This window comes from Lynx canadensis, chromosome D1 (assembly GCF_007474595.2).
Source record: "Lynx canadensis isolate LIC74 chromosome D1, mLynCan4.pri.v2, whole genome shotgun sequence".
Classification (NCBI taxonomy): Eukaryota; Metazoa; Chordata; class Mammalia; order Carnivora; family Felidae; genus Lynx; species Lynx canadensis.
The window spans coordinates 72,476,076-72,497,245 of NC_044312.2; the positions used below are offsets into that span (position 1 = coordinate 72,476,076).

The following is a 21,170-nucleotide window of genomic DNA, read 5'->3' on the forward strand; positions in this document are numbered from 1 at the left end:
AAAAGTGGTAGAACTGAAATCTGAACAAAAACATTATTGATATTTATTGTAGATAAAAACTCTCAGGGAAAGAAGGTACAATAAGATGATCTATGTTTAATTTTGTTACCTTCAGCAAACTATGCCTCGTGTCATGTGGTCATGTTATATACAGAGGGAAAGCAATGATTATAGACAGAAACATTTTAGTGACCATAATGCTTTCAATTAGCAAATCATGAGATTATTCTCAGAACTTCTTCATTAGTAGGCAGAAGCTTTTATTTTTTTTAATTTAAAACATTTGCTTTATGTCTTGGTCTATATGTTTTTACCCACACATACAACAAACAATCTAATAAGTATAAGGAATGTTTCCTTTGTTATTAACATAAAATATAGTCAAGTCAAATTATATAGAGAACTCCCTAAGAATTTGCATGTGGTCAAGTGAGTAATAAAACTCAGTTGGCCCACAAAGCTGGAATGGTAAAAGCAGATGTAAACTTGAATTTAACCAGGGAACATTTTACTCATCCAGTAAAGACTTGGTTTGGTGCAGTTCCATTTGGCCAACTCACTTATAAAGTGACTTTTTCATGTTAAAATATCTAATACTCAATACTTCAAGTCAATACCGTCTGATAAGTTCATACTCTAACAACTACAATTAAACAAAGTGCTGTGGTTTGAGTTGTAGCGTTCTCTTATTCACAAACAGAAACTCTTGGAACACAAAATAGGTAGCTTGTTTCTGTAAGTAATGCTATCTTATTAAATGTAAGCTGCTCTTGTTATATCTCAGTATTTCTAACAACAAAGCATAAATGTTCATCTATGTCTTTGGAGAGTTTAAAGCATGGGTGGCATTAAATTAATTCCTTTGGGCAGGAATTTTGAGATACTCAAAATGTGGAGTATCTCAAAATTGCAGGCAGGAATTTTGAGATACTCAAAAACATTATGGAAAAATAATACATTTTCAGTGGCTTTGTAGCATTTGATGCTATTTTGTTGGCCTTAGATGTTTCCTTGTGAAAATTTAATAATTGCAAAATTTCTCCAAATGTAGTACTTTGGGCACATTACAACAATACATCTGCACTGGCGTATCCCTCTGAGTAGATAAGTCAATGATACAAAACAATTGTCTCCCTGAACTATATTATAAAAACCAACCAGTACCACCTATAGGTACCAGCTGCAGCACAAAGTTGGAGCGCATCATCCATCCATTTCCCTCTGTCGCCAAGTACCTCCTGGGTGCCACATTTTAAGACACTGAAAATTAGTGAGGAAAGGCATCTATCAATGTCCCAGCCATAACTTGGGAGAGCCTGCATATCCTCTCACAACTACCGGGCATCAAAGCACGAATAGATAATGATACCACTCATTCCTCAGAGCCCATTTTATAAATGTTTTCAGAGGACAGTCCTTTATCAACAAACCATATAAGGCCCAGCACTAGATTCTTTTCTGTCCCCCTTTTTAAAATCTAAAGTTTTGAGAACCTCCTTTTCCGGTACTGTAAGTTGGCTCCCACCTGTTTCAGGAACTTAGAGAGAAAGTGTCACAAATCTATGAGAAAGACTGGTAATAAAACCATGGCCATTCATGCCAATGAACATTAAAAAATAAAAGCCAGAATCCAAATGGGGAAAACTCTTGAGAAGTGAGTTTGCAGATTTAGGTAAAGCGCTCACAATATGGCACTATTGTTATCAAAAGGGAAACACCTGTTTCTCAGTGCTCAATCATGAAATTTACCATAAAGAGAAGCATTTGGGTTTCCTTTATGCTGCTATGCTTCCTGCTGCTTATTCCCAACCCAGCCTGGTTCACTACTTTTCTTGTGAAGCTGTTTTCCAAACTGTTTTCACAATCCTGCAAAGCAAGTACCTTAACTTGAGTTACAGGGCTGGTCCCTCTCTTTTCATTTTTTATCCCGGTAGGTGAGACTGCCCCTGCTGTGTTTGGTGGCTGTGGAGCTGATGGCATCTTTGCTCCAGGTGACACCTGCATGCTGGCCAGCTGAGCGGCATAGAGCTGCTGCAAAACAGGGGAGACAAACATTATCTCTTTAGATGCAGCTGAAATTGAGTTTCAAAAAACACAAAACAAAACAAAAAACAAAAACAAAACTTACCGTGTTGTTACATAACTACTCCCCTGACAACCTTGTGATTTCTCTCTCACTATCTTTTAAAAAGGGAATGTGAGAGCCCAAATAATATAAAGAAAGAGTACTAGTATGGGAGCCATTGTCTTGTTCCTGGTGCTTGTAGCAGTAACTTGATGAACGTGAACAAAGGATTCGGTTGCTCTAGAACTCAATTTCTTCAGTACAAAAAGGAATTTGACTAAATGGTCTCTACGGTTCTTTCTAGCGCCTAAAATCTTTATAAAAAGTTCTTTAGGGGCGCCTGGGTGGCGCAGTCGGTTAAGCGTCCGACTTCAGCCAGGTCACGATCTCGCGCTCCGTGAGTTCGAGCCCCGCGTCAGGCTCTGGGCTGATGGCTCGGAGCCTGGAGCCTGCTTCCGATTCTGTGTCTCCCTCTCTCTCTGCCCCTCCCCCATTCATGCTCTGTCTCTCTCTGTCCCAAAAAAATAAATAAACGTTGAAAAAAAAAAATTTAAAAAAAAAAAAAAAAAAAAAGTTCTTTAAAAGTCAATATGTCCATTCATGCAATTTTAATATTCATGAACTAAGAAACTAATCTGAACTTTCCTAGGGATTCCTGGAAGAACACTGTTCTTATTTAATACTGACCAAGCTTCTCTGGGGATGCTGATCCTTCCGGATGATAAGAATGCTGCCTTCAAGATCCCCAGGCCCAACAGCAGGCATTGTTTTCTTGGGGTCTTGTTTCTAGGCAGCATATAAGATAATCCTCAAGAGAATATAGCCAGATTTGTGACCAAAAAAATGAAATGAAATGAAGTGAAATGAAACTTCTCTTTCCTAGCACAGGATGTTAAACCCTTGACTGTTGTTTTATTAGCTTTTGGTTGAAATTGATAATAAATGAATGTGTTGATCTTCTATGGTTAGCCAGAATTCAGATGCCTCAGTCTTCACACTATTTAATGCTTGGGAACTCCATTCAAATATTTTCTTTTCTTCTTATAATCAAGATTAAGCCATTACCTTGACAGTCCTATGTGTATCATAATAAATAAGCTTCCTAGTTTATCAACCACAGAGAAAATAGCTCAAACTTTGTCATATTAGTAAGGGGGAAAAAAAAACAGGTGGTTTGTATGTAATTTCCAGCATTACTATCATTCAGATGGACAAATAAAAAAAATTACAGTAATCAAAAACAGACCTTTCAGCACATGTAATTAAATGAAAGCTTAATAAAGAATAATTTGCAAGAGCCAGATGTGCTTATGTCATGATTGTTGCTTTCTTTGGAACAATTTTTCTAATATAACAAGCCTCTAAAGAAATTAAAGTTTCATAATTCTGTATGTGCAATGACTCAGTGGCAAGAAAAATTCACAAGTAAGAGTAAGTCAAACTGCTAGAACTTAGGGGGAGAAAAGGCTGCCTCTTCTATTTCCTTTTTACTCTGTGGTATCCTTTTCCTTTGAAATTCAGCCAAGTGTCTTCAAAAGAGGGGCAAGTGAAGCTTCTGAAAATTTGCTTCTTGGATAAAGCCACTGATGAAAAGTTTGGTATTGAATGGAGTGAAGATGGTTGAGAGCTGAGATAGTGTTGGCTACATGGTATCTAGTATCATGACTAACGTGCCCTACGACTGAGTATTAAAGAGTCATGAAATCTTTGAGAGGCAGGAGTCCTTAAGCATCATTTATGCCTTCATTTTACCTCAATAATTCACAAGATCAGACGATCTTGAGTCCTCCAGGGAACTTCAACTAGTGGAAAAAAAAAAACACACAGGAAAAAAAAAATCCCTGGGAACAAATCTATTTTTTTAAAAGCTGACTAAATTCAGAAATCCTTCAGCTTGAACAAGATAGTCGCTTTTTAGAAATAATGTTAATTGCTTCCTCTAAAGCTTTGATAATCATTTATTTTCTATCTCTCTCTACTGGTTTGTACCTATGAGAGGAATGACCCCAGAAACACTGAGATTCCTCAGACTTGGGGTTCCTCAGAGTTCCTTGTGAGCTGCCATCACTGATACAGTAGAAGCAAGAAGGGGCATCTCCACACACCACAAAATTTATAGAGCTGAGTAAACTGGTCAGTAGGAGATCAGAAAAGATTTAGTAGAATAAGCTTCGAAATAAAAAAAAAAAAACAGAAAATAGAATATGATGTAAAGATAGAAGGCACTCACGAAAATAAAAATGTTCACAGTCTGTCTGACAAAATGTATAATTTTAGATATAAGTACCATGCTTTTCAGACTGAAGATTGCAGATCTGACCTGGGTAAAAAGAATGTCGTTCATTGAATAGGTATAGGCTTGCCAAATGATTTCAAAGATAGCTCATCTTCTAAGCTAACACTAATTGAATATGTTCTATATGCAAGGCTCTGTTTTAGGAGCTGTGGAGGTTTCAAAGTCTTGGAATAGGCATATAGTTTTGGAGAAGATGTAAGATATAGATCCTTAACACCTGACATGCACCTTTTTTTGTGGCACTTACCACTGTTTTTAAACCTGTGCTTAGTTGTGTATATATGTCTTATCATGCTTGATAGACTGTAAGCTTATCGAAGTCATGATCAACCTAATTATTTCTGAGGGCAAGCAGAGAGAATAGTACCTTGCAAATAAGAGATAACCAATCAATATTTTTGAATTAACATACTATATAAAATCACTGGATGTTAAGAAGGAGAGATATTTTCTAAAAATGAGGCGAAAGAAGTAGTACATGATTATATTTATCATACATAATGAATAATGTTATGGTGTTGCGTTTCAAAAATAAATTAAATAAATTAATAAATAAATAAATAAATAAATAAATAAAAGAAAATAAGCCCAGCCCAAATTAAATTACATTGTTTCAAAAGAAATGATTCTTTTGAAGTCATTTGTTAAAACGTTGACTAGAAAGCTTTTTTAATAACTGCTGGCTTTAGTCACCTGTCTTAAACTTTTCTAACGCAAATTCTACTGCTTGAGCAGCAACTGAGGGGTGGTATTGATTTTTCTTCTTAGTTTACTTATAAATTTAAAGTTTCTCTAAATGATACCACATCCTTTTTGAAAGAACAGAAAATATTAGTTATCCAAGTAAATAGCTTTAGTTAGAAAAGTCCTTTGCAGACTAATGGTTTGGGAAAGAAAAGGGTTAAGCTCTGATTAACGATTACGCAAGAGTTTACAAAAATGTCACTCCACATAGGATTCTGAGATCATAGTTCACAGACACAATGATGATAATAATGAATATTCATTTCCAAACACAGTTGAGGTTTAAAAAACCAACACTGTAGTAAAGCTTATAACAGACTTAGCCAGAGTCCCATAAACATTTAAACTTTGGTGAAGACTATTTCTGTAAATATAGACTTTTTTTCCATTTTAATTTTGAAAAATGTTTGGTGATTGTTTGGGATATTGAGTTGTTTCTTTATCCAAGATATATAAAAGTCATGTAGTGCATATATGTAAAAATGAGCCTAGCTAAATATTTTTCAAAATTATAAAATCACTCAGATTTTATTGGAGCACTTTAAGAAATGCTTTCACTATTTTATGGCAGAAATATTCCACCTTTAGTATTAGTTCAGTTTTAATAAAGTAGTCATTATTAAGATTTTGGTAAGCTGAAAACTGACATACTTCACATCTAGAACTGAAAGGGCCTTCACAGATCATTTAGTCTAGTCTTACCTCCTCATTCTTCTGATGAGAGGAGGACTAGAGAAGAGAAGTACCACGCTCAAGATGATATAACTAGATAATAGAAGAACACTTTGGCTCTCATTCCAACATTACCATTTAAAGTAGAAATGGCTATATGATGAACCAACCTCTGCACATCACGAGTACATTTCCAGCATTGATGAATTTGTTCAACAACAAATCTTTATCAAATGCTTACTATTAACTAAACACTATGCTAAACACTGGAGGTACAACAGCAAGCAACTCGAAAACAGTTACTGCCTTAATGGAGCTAGAAAGAAAACTTGATATTAAATAAATGCTTAGACAGTAACTGTGAATTATGTTCAGGTTACGTGCTGAGAAAGAAAAATACAGAATGTCAAAAGACCATCTAACAAAGGCATTTAACATAGTCTGGAGAATCAAAATCGCTTCTCCAAGGAAATAACACTTTAAGTAAGAATTAACCAGGAGGAAAGGTTATAAAGAACATTCCAGAAAAAAGAAACATTGATTATTATGGCCCTGGGGTAGAAAAGAAAGTAACGTTTTCAAGATACTAAAACAGGGCCAACATGAAAGGACGGTTAAGTGTGGGTACAGTGGCATGACAAGAGGCTAGAGAGGGGTAGAGTCTTAAAGGCCACATGAATCATTTTAGACTTTATTCCCCCAACAAGAAGTATCTAGAAAAAGCAATGAATTAAAGCCAAGACACAAAGAATCTTTTCTATGCTTTACCACCAACTTATTGACGAATCTTTTAAATACATTGGATTAAGGAAGTCCTATGAAGATGTCATAAATCCATACCTCTAATACTATTTCTAGACTTCTGTGTCCTGAGACTAGCCTTCAAAAAAAAACCTATCTTGCATTTGTATCCTAGTGACACTTTAATAACTAGGGCTACTTACATTCAACACAAAACAGTAGGTCCTACCAAACTCAGCCTTATGGTGAAATTCTTTCGTGTGTGTGTGTGTGTGTGTGTGTGTGTGTGTGTGTGTTTGCTTATTTTTGAAAGAGACAGACAGACAGACAGAGAGACAGACAGAGTGTGAATGGGGTAGGGGCAGAAAGAGCAAGGGAGACACAGAATCTGAGGCAGGCTCCAGGCTCTGAGCTGTCAGCACAGAGCCCGGCGTGGGGCTCGAACCCATGAAATGTGAGATCATGACCTGAGCCAAAGTTGGACGCTTAACTGACTGAGCCACTCAGGCGCCCCTGAAATTCTTGAGTGTCTTCAAGTAGATACACCAGTCTATGGCCAGGACCTCAAAAATGTATTTTGTCAGAGTCATCTTATAACACTATTGTACTTGGAAAGAGAGGCACGTTTTGCCCCGTACAGCCAAATTCATGTCAAATTATGAGTGGTGTCAGTGTATCTAATACTTAACATAATATGAAATACACATATATAGGTATATACATTATACATACATAAATGTGTGTATATATGTATACATATGTATCATGTATATACCTGCTTTCTGGGATAAAATCATGTAAGCTCTCCAATGGAGAACCCCATCGAAAAAAAGGTGCAAGGCTCATATTCTCATAATCGCATGATTTTCACATAACCACATAACCACTCATCCTGCCATTCAGTCATCACCCTCATTCATTCATGTGTGAATTCAACAAGCATATATTGTACGCTAACTCAGTCAGGTTCTGTGTTAGGTATTTAACATTTATTATTTTATTTAGTTTTCTAAATAATTATAGAAAATGGGAATTATTATCTATTTTATAGAGTCAGTCTTACTTTAAAGTCCATGTGCTTTACATAAGCTCTACAGTGAATTGTAATGAAACCCATTTCCTGTTCCTAGCCACCAGACAAGAATCATTGTCCAAGGAGAAGAGAGATTCTGATGTTGCTGCTGTTCTGAGTTCTCAAATAGCAAACTATATTTCCAGATGTCTTGCAGTGACTTTTTCTAAAATGGCACTTCACAGCCCTCACATACAGAAAGGGTTAATGGTACTACCAGCCAGCCACCTTGAAGGAGCAAGGGGCGCAATTTTTATCTAAACAGCTCCCTTCTCCAACTGATCTGTGAGCCATAATAGAAGACACTTGAAATACCCTAGTGACACATATTGAAGAGACTGATAAAGTAAAAAGAACTATGCAGAATATAGGTAGAAATAGGGGAACTTGATACAAATGGAAATTGACAGGGGCTTTAAATTGGCACCAGTATGCTCCAGTATATGGAAACCAACAGTAAAAAAGCAGGCACAACTTCACACACCAGATTCTCTTTGGAGTAAATTCTCCTGTGTTTTGTCATTTCAATTAGAAAGGGCATTTTAAAGTGGCCTGTCGGAATCTGGCCCAGAGAGAAAGAAAAAAAAAATTTTCCCCTCAAATATAACTAGCCTATTGGTGGATAACGAAGAAAGGAAGAGAAGGGAAAATGCTCCTCTATAAAAACAGATTCAATAGGCACTACTGAAATTTCAACCCCTACCCTTATATTTACCTCACCTGCTGTGGTTCCACATAATATCTAGGAACCCCAGATCCCTGGCCCTGGATAACTCAGATTCTGTTCTTGTATACAACACACTACTCGGGGGTTGGAGAGGGCAATAGAAGATGATGGAGTCGTGAGACAAGCAGGGTTGGTAGGGGAGCATCTTTAAGGAAATGTCATTTACTTGAATGATGCTGCCTAACACTAGGCCCCAAGCCTGGCTCAGTTCTCCAGGGACATCCTGGGTTTTGTTGCCTTCTCAAAACAATGCTGATGACCATTCCCCCGCCTACCGAGCAAGGCATGCTATAAAGCTGGACAAGTTCAGCTGTGAGGCTGTGAGAAGGTAGAACGGAGACAGGGGTAATTAAGCAGCATGATTTAGTGCTTGTTCAGCACAGGGAAGAAAATATGTCAGTAACAAGTCATTACAGACTGAGGGCGGGGGGGAACGGAGAAAGCTTAAAAATAATTTGAAAGAGATCACAAATACTTTTACTTCTCATAAACCTCCAATGTCAACAAAACGATCCAGGAAATATAGCTGTGGTTTTATGGAAGGAAAGAACTGAAGTCCTTGTTTTTCAGCATAGAAGGCACTTGTTTAGCTATACCCCTAATACTTGACACCAAAGAAAATTGGCTGTAGGGATAGGAGATGAGAAGGAATAAGGGAAGAGCTACCACACCCACTCCTCACGTATTGGGTTAATTTCCAACTCAACCTTCTCACTTCTCCTGCCATATTCTTTCCTTTTCTGTTAACCCCTCTTGTTTGTCATACTTCTACTCATGTTTTGAGTCTTGGTTAAAAGTCACTTTCTCCTTAAGGCCTTATCTGAACCCTGTCTCCCTTGTGCTCCCCCCATATCTCATCACCTATTCCTGTGAACTTTACGGAATTTTTTTTTTTAATGTCTCTATCTCCCAGCAAATTCCAAGCTCCTTAAGGGAAGGACTGAGTCTTCTTTAACGTGTCCTCAGCACCTAACATCATGCCTGATATTTAATATATGCTGTGTTAACAATGATCACTAAAACTCCTTTATTTCTCTTCTTGGCTCTATCTTTTTGGAATTGTTATCATTTCTGCCCACACCTTTTTCTTATTATACCTTTGCTCACAGTCTCTCCAAAAGGATCCCCAGAGATGGAAGTCTCTTTCTTTGTTTCCATCTTCTTGAACTTATAACATGTGGGTTCATCAAGTCATGCATTGATTTTCTTATAAAGAAACACCAGATAACACAATGTTAGCAGAAGGAAGAATTGTAAACATCATTTAATCCAATCCCTTTGCTTTACAGATGAGGAAAACTCAAGCCTAGAGAAGGAAGGTGATTGCATAAGAATACCAACTGACAAGCAATAGATAGAAGGAAATCTAGAACCCAAATTTACTATTTCTCCCATCCAGTGTTCACACAGACTCTTTTCTTCTTGTTTCTGTTCTCTTAGGGAACTGAGTGCAAATAGAATATGTACATTTTGTCAGAGCTTTTGATCTGGACTTCATAAAAGGGTTGTTTTCCCACCATTCCCCCAGAATTGAAAGAGAAATGTATCCTATATATATTTGAAAAATAATCATTGGGCACCCAAAAAATAATTTATGTGGTAGAATTTTATTTTAATATTTGTTTTTAAATGTGCAGATTTTAAAATGCAACGACAGTAATTAGCTTAGGTAATTATCATCATGTTAAGGTGTTTTCAGATTTTTTAAAGTAAAGTTTATGCAAATATACATAAAGAGCCAAAAAGCTGTCTCAGGTGAGAGTGGACCTATTTCATCCCCTTTGAGACTTCAGCTATTTGCCTTTCCACAACAACCAAAGAAAAATAAAACAAGCATTGACTGTAAGGCATTGGAAAGCCAGGACCTGTTTAATTCATTTCATTATCCCCTGCAGCCGGCACAAGAATGTCAAGTAAAGAAAAATGAATTGAAAAAAGAGTTTTCCTGGCTGAAGATCCTCTTGCCTATTTTCCCAAGCACTGAGTAGCTCCTCTAACATAACTCATTGTGCTACTGGGGTGGGAGGAATGGGAAGAATATGCTGGAAGTGGAAGAGAGGAGAAGCTGTAAAAGAAAAGAAAAAAGAAAAGGGGAGAGGCTCAGGTCAATGGTCCTAGCCTTACATGAGGAGACATTTTTCAAAAAAAATTCTGAATCCATCAGGTTGAGCACCCAGTCAGTCATCTGCTACAAAAACAAAACACAACAAAACAAAACAAGACCAAAAAAACACAAAAAAACAGAATTCATTCTTGGATGACACCAATTATATTGGAATGCATTCAGAAGAGCTTTTCTTTATAGAACACAGTTGCATAGTGGAAATAACTAAGCATAAACAAAGCAACCCCCAATAATTTTAAATTTCAATTTAAAATTCAATCTCTCCTTGCCTTTCCAAGTATCTTTCAGGGTGCCAAATAAAATATGTAAATACATAATGTTTTATTTACAGAAATAAAGTTCGGTCATTGAAACAATTAGTACTTTGGTTTTTGAAGCAAGATATTCGAAGAGGTGATAATGAGGGCAGTTGTAAATCGACATTATGGGAACGAACTTGACTGTTTTCCTTCTGTTTCCAAGAGCTGGGCAGGCAATGCTGAAGAGACCCAGTTCTCTGAATGTGCTCCAAGTGGTACAGCTTGCATTCGTAACGCTCCTTTAACTCTCTAGTCACAAAACCGTGGCTCATCAGGGAAACCTTAAACAAGTGCATCTTGACTCTACCAATAGGAAATAAAAACTCATCGAGGAGTCCAGAAATTGGATTTGAAACCGAAGTGTTATTTCCCATAGCCTCAAAGTCACAGGGAAGTTTCAGGGGGTGTATATATTTGAGTACAAGCTGAATTGAATAAAGTACTTTCAGTAAATGAGTAGATGTTAGGTCCCTAATATTTAAAAGCATTGTTTCTTTGTAACCAAAAGGCGAATTTTGGTTTGGATTCATGCAAAAAGTATTTATTGGCTGGCTACTAATGGCCAGGTACTATTTGGGAAAACAGGAGTGAGCAGTGACTTCGGGTAAGGGGGGCGGGGGGAAGATGATGAATTAGCACACAGATGTGTAACTTTGATGCTAATATGTGCCATAGGATATAAAGTGACCAGGTATATGAATGTAAGGGAGGGGGAGTTTAATACAGAGTAGGTCAGGAAAACTAAAAGAAGGGTCATTTGAGTAGAGACCTGAAAGAAGTGAGGGAGTAAGGCGTGTGATAACCCAGGAAAAGCATCCAGGGCAGAGGCAAAGGAGAGGTGAATGTCCTGAGGCACAGAGATGCTCGTGTTTGGCATGTGTGAAGAACAGCAAGGATGCCAGTGTGGCTGGAGCAAAGTGAGCTTGGAAAAGGGTGATGGGTCAGATGTCAAAAAGGTATCAAGGAGGCCAGATCATGTAGACCTTAAATACTACCAGACTGACTCCGGACTCCATTCTGAGTTTCCGGGTTTCTAGGAAACAACATCACAACAACATGGCAGACCTGGAAATCCCTCAGCAATACCCACAGAAAAATCTGGAGATATGCCAAGACTGCCTTGCCTTGGCCCATGATGACTGCCAAGAAACCAGATGCTGTTGCTTGAAAAATATTCTACAACTGCTCAGCTTTTACACCCTTCGATTTCCACCCGTAATGAGGCCCCCAAAACAACAGAATGAAGATAAATATGAGTAAGTATGCAATGAAAAAAATAAGTTTTTGTTCAGATTGTTAAAAATATATATTTGGGAAAATAAAATTGCATGAAAGAAAAGTATAGTATTTTCTAAATGTCATTTTTCTTCACTTTAATTGATGGACAGAACAAATGTGGCTGGTTGGAAATAAACATGTCTGTTATATGAAAATGTTTTTAGTGTTTTTATAAACTGAACTTGGTTTTTAATTTCTCAGGAGACTATGGAAGACTGAGCATAAGAATCATGCGAGTGAACAAAATTCATACCTATGATGAAATGCACAGATTTATTACACAGAAATTTCATATTAATAACATAATATTCATTAATAATATTAACCTAAAATGAACATTTGTAATAAATGTTGAGGGAGATAAGGATGCATTTTGAATTCACTTTGAAGTGATCAAGTAAACTCGACAAGAAATAATACAAAACATCCTCTTCTTATTTTCCCTTTTTATTTTCTTCTATATTTTTTAAATTCAAATAAATGTTTTACCCTGTTTCCGAGCCACCTCCACTAACTGTCATTTTTTGAACTGCGAATTATTAATATTGCCAATTGGAGAACTTCAGCATATTTTGCAGTATGTAAATATGCCATCTGTATCCTACAGTAATACCCATGGCTTACTCCCTAATTAGCAGAAAGGAATGATACCTTATCCATAGCAGCCATGGTAAAAATCATTCAAAGACTGTGTAATAACTACATAACACACTTTATTGTCACTAGATACGATACTGATACATATATCAATAATCCACCTTTAAAATTCCTTATAGCAGATAAAGCAAGGAATGGTTAATATAAAGGACTAAAGAAGACACTTAGAAAAATAAGGTTTATATGTTGCTGTGAGAAGCAGGACAGCATAGTGATTAAGAGTGCACACTCTTTTGTCAGAACTAATCTAAGGAGAGTTATTTAATCTCTCTGGATCTTAAATTTCCACATCTTTAAAATGGGAAAAATAATAGTACTTACTCCAAAAGACTGTTGTATGGAGTAAATGAGTTAATGCACGTAACATACTCATAAGAAGGGCACACTATAAAGACTTGAAACTTGCAGGTTCTTATTCTTATCAGTATATTCTCTTTAAGAGATGTCACTCTAAACATCTTACTCTGAAAAAAAAAACATCTGGCATTTTCATTCAATTTAGCAAAAAATATTAGGGATACAAAGATGAAGAAGATATGCAGCCTCTCAGGAGCTCACAGCAAGGAGAGAAAGGAGAAAGGGAGAGAGACACAATATGATAAAAGGCAACATGGAAGCATTTACAAACTACCACTGAAACACCATCACTGGGAACAATTAGGGTTTTTCCCCCCAGTTTCATTGAGATATTGGCAAATAAGATTGCATAAGGTTTATTTTATTTTTTTATTTTTTTATTTTTATTTTTTTTCAACGTTTTTTATTTATTTTTGGGACAGAGAGAGACAGAGCATGAACGGGGGAGGGGCCGAGAGAGAGAGAGACACAGAATCGGAAACAGGCTCCAGGCTCTGAGCCATCAGCCCAGAGCCCGACGCGGGGCTCGAACCCACGGACCGCGAGATCGTGACCTGGCGGCTGAAGTCGGACGCTTAACCGACTGCGCCACCCAGGCGCCCCTCATAAGGTTTATTTTAATGTTTATTTTTTTTTTAAGAGAGAGACAGACAGACAGACAGAGCGTGAGTGGGAGAGGGGCAGAGAGAGACAGAGACACAGAATCAGAAGCGGGCTCCAGGCTCTGAGCTGTCAGCACAGAGCCTGACAAGGGGCTCAAACCCATGAGCCGTGAGATCATGAACTGACCCGAAGACAGAGTATTGACCAACTGAGCCACCCAGGTGCCCCCAGATTCTGTAAGGTTTAGGTGAACAACGCGACAATATGACCTATGCATATATTATGAAATGATAACCACGGTAAGGTGAGTTAACACACCCATCACAGTTAGTTTTGACTGAGAACAGTGAGGCAGGCTTTGCTTACATCAAAGCTCTGGCAAGAGATCCTATGTTAACTAAAACTTATAAGTGATCCTATAAAGTTATTTAACCAAAAATAAATAAATAAATAAATAAATAAATAAATAAATAAATAAATAACAATAATCCTAAGCCAAGCTCTAGAACACACACAGTGTTTAGGCTAACAGTTTCTGTTCTGCTTTTATTAATGGTCCCCCTTCACAGCCCATTCCTTCAGGCTGGTACCCCAAGACTGCTTCACAGAACTGTGATGTTCACACTAAAAGGCCAACCTGGGGGCGCCTGGGTGGCTCAGTCGGTTAAGCGTCCGACTTCAGCTCAGGTCATGATCTCGCGGCCCGTGAGTTCGAGCCCCGCGTCGGGCTCTGTGCTGACTGCTCAGAGCCTGGAGCCTGTTTCAGATTCTGTGTCTCCCTCTCTCTCTGACCCGCCCCCGTTCATGCGCTGTCTCTCTCTGTCTCAAAAATAAATAAACGTTAAAAAATAAAAAAATAGGGGCGCCTGGGTGGCGCAGTCGGTTAAGCGTCCGACTTCAGCCAGGTCACGATCTCGAGGTCCGGGAGTTCGAGCCCCGCGTCGGGCTCTGGGCTGATGGCTCAGAGCCTGGAGCCTGTTTCCGATTCTGTGTCTCTCTCTCTCTCTGCCCCTCCCCCGTTCATGCTCTGTCTCTCTCTATCCCAAAAATAAAGAAATGTTGAAAAAAAATTTAAAAAAAATGATTTATAAAAAAAAAAATAAAAAAATAAAAGGCCAACCTGGCTCTGAGAAGCCTTAAGAGTTATAAAATACGCCGCTCTTCTAGTAAAAGGAAAACCACCCTTGGCTATTTGTTTAGGGAACAGGAACTTTGTTTTGTTCTTTTTTTATGGTCTGTTGCTGGCCAGAGAAAAATTTTAAGCATTAAGGGTCCTAACATAGGAGGATTTTTTAGATCTCAATACTCTGCGTAAGCCTACCATGACACCTCTGGAAAACTCTCATTACATGATGTAAAATCGCAGCTTTAGTTTGTTAAGAGGGCAGGATTCCGAGTGGACCGTGAAATATTTATGTCTCTATGCAGCTCTTTGAAGGAATAATCTTATGTTTTTGTGCCTGTTGTGGGTCAGAGGTTCAGATCAGCACTTCTTTCTGTCACTCCTTATATATTTTACTATAATTTACAGCTCAGCAAGAGGACTCATAAAACAAAAGTGTCTATTTTATTTCAGCAACTAATTCTAGTTAATCAAAGATTTCCAGCCAAACAACCCAGCATGAAACTCTGCATGGAAAATATGAGGAGAACAAAGCATTTTGTCAAATAACACATCTCATGATGTAAACACATATGTCTCTTAAAGGAAATTTTATCGTTTCCACATTATCGGCATACAAAAGGAGCATTCTTGTCGCAGACCTGGTGCGACTGTGGAGGCATCGTCATTGGAAACAAGAGCCTGATTAGGTTCCCACACAGATATGAATAGACTTTCCTTTTTTAGTGAAATAGCTTTTATTCCTTTTTAAAACAGACTGGTAATTGTCACCCTAAAAAACACTGAATTGTACTAGGGCAACATTTGTTTCTGCTCTTTTTTTCCCATCTTTTTAGAATCAGCCAATAACGTTACTATCCCTTCTGGTTGGTCCTCTTCTGGAAAGTCTGAGTTAATCCACAGCTGTGTGAATGTGAAAAAGGGACACAGCAGGCAAAGTCTGTTGGGTCTCTTGTCTGCTAATAAAGTGCACAGTCTGCAGGACAGATGTTAAGAGGATCTGTTAAATAAGTCAGTGGCAGAGATCCTGACCTCCGCCAAGGAACATTTTATTATTCCAGAAAGGGGCATAATTGCACAATTAGAAGAACCATAGCTTTTCTTTATAGATTTTTGCTCCTTGCTTCATCATTTGGTTGAAATACAGTATCAAGGTCCATTCACTGAGAAGCAATGTGATAAATATGATTGGGTTTAGTACAAACTTCAGATTACAAGATTTCCCCAAATCCCCAGGAAATGGTTGGACCTTGGCTTTGCTTCAATCTTAAACAGTTTTGTTTATTCTGCATGTATCATTACACTATTTGCACAGTTTCACATGCCACAGGGTACCATTGTACTAAAGGGACTATGAATCTTAGCGAATATAGTTCCCTAACTATTAAATCTAGTGTAATGGGAAATGTAAACTAGAGATCAAATTAATAGAGGAATATCACATCATAAAGTTGTACACTATACCTTATACCACTTTACCATTTACGGTGTGAATAAAATCATGTCTGCCACATGCATTGCAAATTCCCAAGTGTGGCGTAAAAGGCACTTTGTGATCTGACCCCTTGCTTACCTTTCCAATCTTACCAACTATTGCTCTTGTACACCTGGCCTGTGCCAGGCTGTCGTTTCCTGAAGGTGCCACGCTGTCTATTGCTTCTACACCTACAGGCATCCTTGCTCTTTGTCTGGGGTGCTCTTTCTCTCCTCTGTTATCTCTGCTGCTCTGTATCCTTGCCCCATAAACCTAGTGAACTTCCACTCTCTTTTCAAGATTCAATTTTAACACCATCCCATCCATGAAGATTGCCAATATTTCCCCAGGCAGAGCTTGACACTTCTTCCTCCCATAGTGTTTTCATTCTGGATATACATCTATGTTAACAATTATCACATTGTCTACTAGATTGTGGGCCTTCTGAAGGCACGGATCAAGGCTTGATCTTAGTATCTTGCAAGTAGCAAATCATGCTTACTACACAAATAGGCACTCCATCAACATATGGGGAATTAATGTAGGAGCAGATTAATTATTTAATTTTTTCATGTTAATACAAGTTTATATTCTGGCCTTGTCACTGCTACCATCACTATTACAGGGTCTTATACTTTAATACACCTTAATATTTTTTTAAAGGATAATCTTCATTAGGTTGGTACATTCAATTGCAAAAAATATATCTCTACAAAAACTCACCCCACCCACTTGCACCTAGAATAGGTGGAAGTTATATTGGGCTATATTGTCCTCTTGGCCACGCTTCAATTTTGATCAATTCGTTTCTTTTTTTTTTTAATTTTTTTTTCAACGTTTATTTATTTTTGGGACAGAGAGAGACAGAGCATGAACGGGGGAGGGGCAGAGAGAGAGGGAGACACAGAATTGGAAACAGGCTCCAGGCTCTGAGCAGTCAGCCCAGAGCCCGACGCGGGGCTCGAACTCACGGACCGCGAGATCGTGACCTGGCTGAAGTCGGACGCTTAACCGACTGCGCCACCCAGGCGCCCCGATCAATTCGTTTCTTATGAATTTGTTTAAAAGAAGTAATCAAATTTAGTTCTTCACACTGTCGCTTCACAATTCCGCATATCCTAACCCAGGCCACTACCAAAGTATGTGGCTTTGGTCAAGTTAATCCATCTTTCTGGACCTGAGTCTCTTCAAATATAAAACCAAAAGATTCACATAATACTTGACAGTGTATAAAGAACTTTGGATACGGATTTTCTTTTTCATTCTTTACAACTGCCCTTTGGGGTATGTATTACTCCTAATCCCATCTAATGGAATCTGGGCATAGAAAGATTAATTTGGCCATGCTCATGGAACTGGTGGTAGAGTAAGGATTTGACCCTCAAGGCCTCTGGGGGTCTTTCTGGCTCTGGAAATCTACGCAATCTTACGGTCTCACTGTCTATGTGTGAAGGCTTTTCTTTCAATATGGTGCCATTTTTTCTTGGTTAGTGGCAAGTCCAGTCTTAAGTATCTTTTTTGCTGCCTGGCCACCACTTCTTTCTAAAGAGCACTGCATGGGGCCTTATGCTTTTTGAACTCAGGAGCAGTCATTAAGCATAGGTATTAGGACAGAAAGATTTCAAAAAGCCTGTACACAACGAGCTTGGTCAACCAATAAGTGAATATATTTCTATACATATATACCACATGATTAGCCACATGTTATCTTTTCTTTATCACTTTCAAGTGTTGCTCATTTAGCTGATTTCCTCTCTAGGCTATTACCATAAGAGGTCAATAACTTGCTTAGTTTGCTTGCCTAAGAGAGTACCTAAAGCACGTAGGATATGCTTTTTAAAATTTTTTTTTTTTATGAATGAATGAATGGATGAGAGATACAAGTATAAGGGTATGGAGAGAAATGATGTTTATTGAGTACTTACTGTCTAGTAGATATTGTGCTAGGTGGCTGGATTATGTTACTTCATTTAATCCTTATAATATGGGAGGTATCATTATCTCCATTTCACTGATGAGGAGACTGAGGTGCAGGGGAAGTTATCTCAAGGTCTCATAGCTTTTTTTTTTTTTTTTTCTGGTCACAGAGCTCTGTTAACTGACGGGGTCTTGAGGAACCAAGAAGCACTGCTTTCTGACAGAAAACATGTCAAAGAGCATCTAGCTGCTGAAAGGTTGTTCCAGTACATGGTGGCAAATCATCACCTAATGATACAGTCATCTTCCTGTTTCATAGTAAAGTATATTTGTGTTTGGTAATAGTGTTTTATAATCAGGAGATGTGGCAGAGGTAGATCTAAAGTCAGGAATGGTATGGCTGGATATAGATTAATTATGTATGACTATTTTGCTCTGCGACTAAGAAATGTCTCTTTATTAAAATGATTAAGAAATGCCTCTTTACCAACATGACTGATAAATGGACGGGGAAGAGAAGGTCTTCCACCCAAATTAGTCATATCCAGGCCTCCACAATCTCAACAAAGCTTCTTGCTCTCTCTTGGTTGCGTTACATCTAAGCCAATGATTTAACTGTGCATTATTCAGAGACTGCCCCTTGGGCCCTGGAGCAAACACTTGCTTGGAGGCGAAGAAAATGTTCTGAGCAGGTAAACAGCCACACTGCAGAGAGGGGCGTTTTTTTGTAAGGGGGCTAAGGAACTCCTAAACTCTGGACGGCAATCCCAGTATAGTGAGGACTACTTGGAGCGCATGTTTCAATCCATTTACTGACAGTGAGTATTTCTCCTGCCTTTTTTTTTTTTAATTTATTTGCTTTTTTTCTTTTTAAGCAGACCAAGTGACACTCCACTGAGAATGCAATGCTAAACCACTTTTCCTTCAGAGTTTTTAAACTGGGCCTCTGAGAAGGAGTTCGATACAATTCAATGACTGAAGTAATACCTTTGTCCATTTGAGCATTAAATGGCCCGTTGAAATACAGCTTAGTTAGAGGGAATTTCAGAAAATAGTACCTTCTAATTTTTTTTTTAATTTCTCTCCCAGCTGATGAGAGCAGAGCTTGGAAAATGCAGCTCAATCACTTTCCACAGCCTCTCAGGTCAGCCTCTCACCAGTGTTAATTAAATATAACCCCCTTAGATACGAGAGGTTAAGTGAGAGCAATGCTGTGTTCTTCTCCAATATACTACCGTGAACACAAATGGCCATAATCTGTTTATAAGAAGGCTTCCTTGAGCACAGAGGTCTCACTAATGAAAAACTATAAGAGGAAAAGCTACATAATATGTCAACTGTTCATCACAAAGTATATTTTAAACTACCTGTTTCTATACCCATTGTGTTTAAATAACACATATCATAAAGGAAATTGGTGTAACAGATGGTTTCGGCTCTGGGTAGCAAATGGAGACCAGTTTTCAATGTGATAAAGTAAAACTGTAAAAGCCAGCACATATTTCAGTACCTAAAAGTCTTCCTTCCCCTCAAGTTAGAAAAATTTCCCCCAATAGCTGCAAGTATTAGTGTATTTTCTCTTTTTAGCAGATGCTGTATCTTCTGTAGCACAACTTGACCAGACTCTAAAACTGGAAAATTGCTGAAATAATGGTTCTATACCAGCTATTTTCAATTAGAAGTCTTTTTAAGCTATTGGGTTTACAGTTCCATACACTGTCCAGAGCTATTTGTAAACTAAATCACTTAAAATAAAGCTCTTTAATACTCTGTAATTAGTCTTGTCTCTCTGAACATGACTTTACTGTAAAGGCTCCTTCCTGACTCTCCTATTGTCCCAAGATTGCTGAGAAGAAAGCAGCCAAGCGATAATTCAACATTATTGCTGCTTCAGTGCACTAATCGCTTAAAGAGCAGCAAAGACTCTGTGCTCTCTGCCCCACAGCCCCAGCAGCCTCCTGGCCTGAGGCAGGCATCCCGACCCAGCCATGGCCAGATGTCAAGAGGAATCCCCAGCTCCTGATGCAGCAGGCGCTCCATTCCAGTATGGTCAAACATCTGCTTCCTCTGCTGGCATGCAACCTGCTGAACATGCTCAGAGGGCAGCGCAGGCTAGGGATGGGCAAGGACACACTCCCCAGCTACTCCTGGAGACTCATCAAAACTTTGAAATTATAAGACAGCCCCAGAAACTCTCAGAAGAATAGAGCTATGGCATTCAGGAAAAACATTCTAAGCATTTTCCTCAAAAGAAAACTACAAAATAAGATAACTCAGATTTCATGATAGGTCTTCTTATCCTTGTTAAATTCTGTTAGGCTTGAAGTTTCTTCTGGCCACCTAACTGGAAATTTGGAAACTACATGAACTCTCTGGGATTCTGAGAATGTCATGTTGACTTTGAAATTTTCCCCTTTTGTAATTTAATTAAATTACATTTAATTCACTTGAATATTGTAAGAGGGGAATAAGTTATGCAAGAAAGCATCTAAATGACTGTGCTTCCTACATATCGGTCAGCAGAGTTTAAAGCAAAGAATCCCGGTCAAAACACACTTAAACCATCTATTATGGTCCTATTTTGTTTAATAGATGAGTAATCTGGTTCAAGTTACTTGATCCATCGAAACTTCACTTTCTTCTTCTAAACTATGGGGATAATATTAAAGCACACTTATTATAAAACCTAAATATATAATTAATAATTATATAATATATAATAATATAGTATATAACATACAATTAAACTATAAAAAATGCAATATGTATTATATGTGTGTTTGTATGTGTGTATCTGTATACATATAAATAATATCCATACTATTCTTATATCTATTTTGTTTTGTTTTTAGAAAGAAATTCAGGTTTCCTTTGTTAACATCCAATTCACACATCAAATACAGGTTTCCTGCCAAGAATGATTCCACTCATCCTATGGGATCTCCATAAATAGCATCCATAAAAACTAACGAACATTCCCAGGTCCTCACCAAATTTCATACTTACTTCACTCTGAAAGA

At 37.9% G+C, this 21,170-nt stretch overlaps 1 protein-coding gene across 9 annotated transcripts in view; it reads right to left on the reverse strand.

Annotated features, from left to right (window-relative positions):
• The window catches only part of SOX6 (SRY-box transcription factor 6), a 620,069-nt gene that overhangs the window by 89,626 nt on the left and 509,273 nt on the right, over nt 1-21,170 (reverse strand). For all 9 annotated transcript variants that reach the window (XM_030330807.1, XM_030330815.1, XM_030330812.1 and 6 more), the window contains one exon: nt 1,882-2,031. In XM_030330807.1, the coding sequence (XP_030186667.1) occupies nt 1,882-2,031 (150 nt within the window). The remainder of the gene's footprint in view (nt 1-1,881; nt 2,032-21,170) is intronic.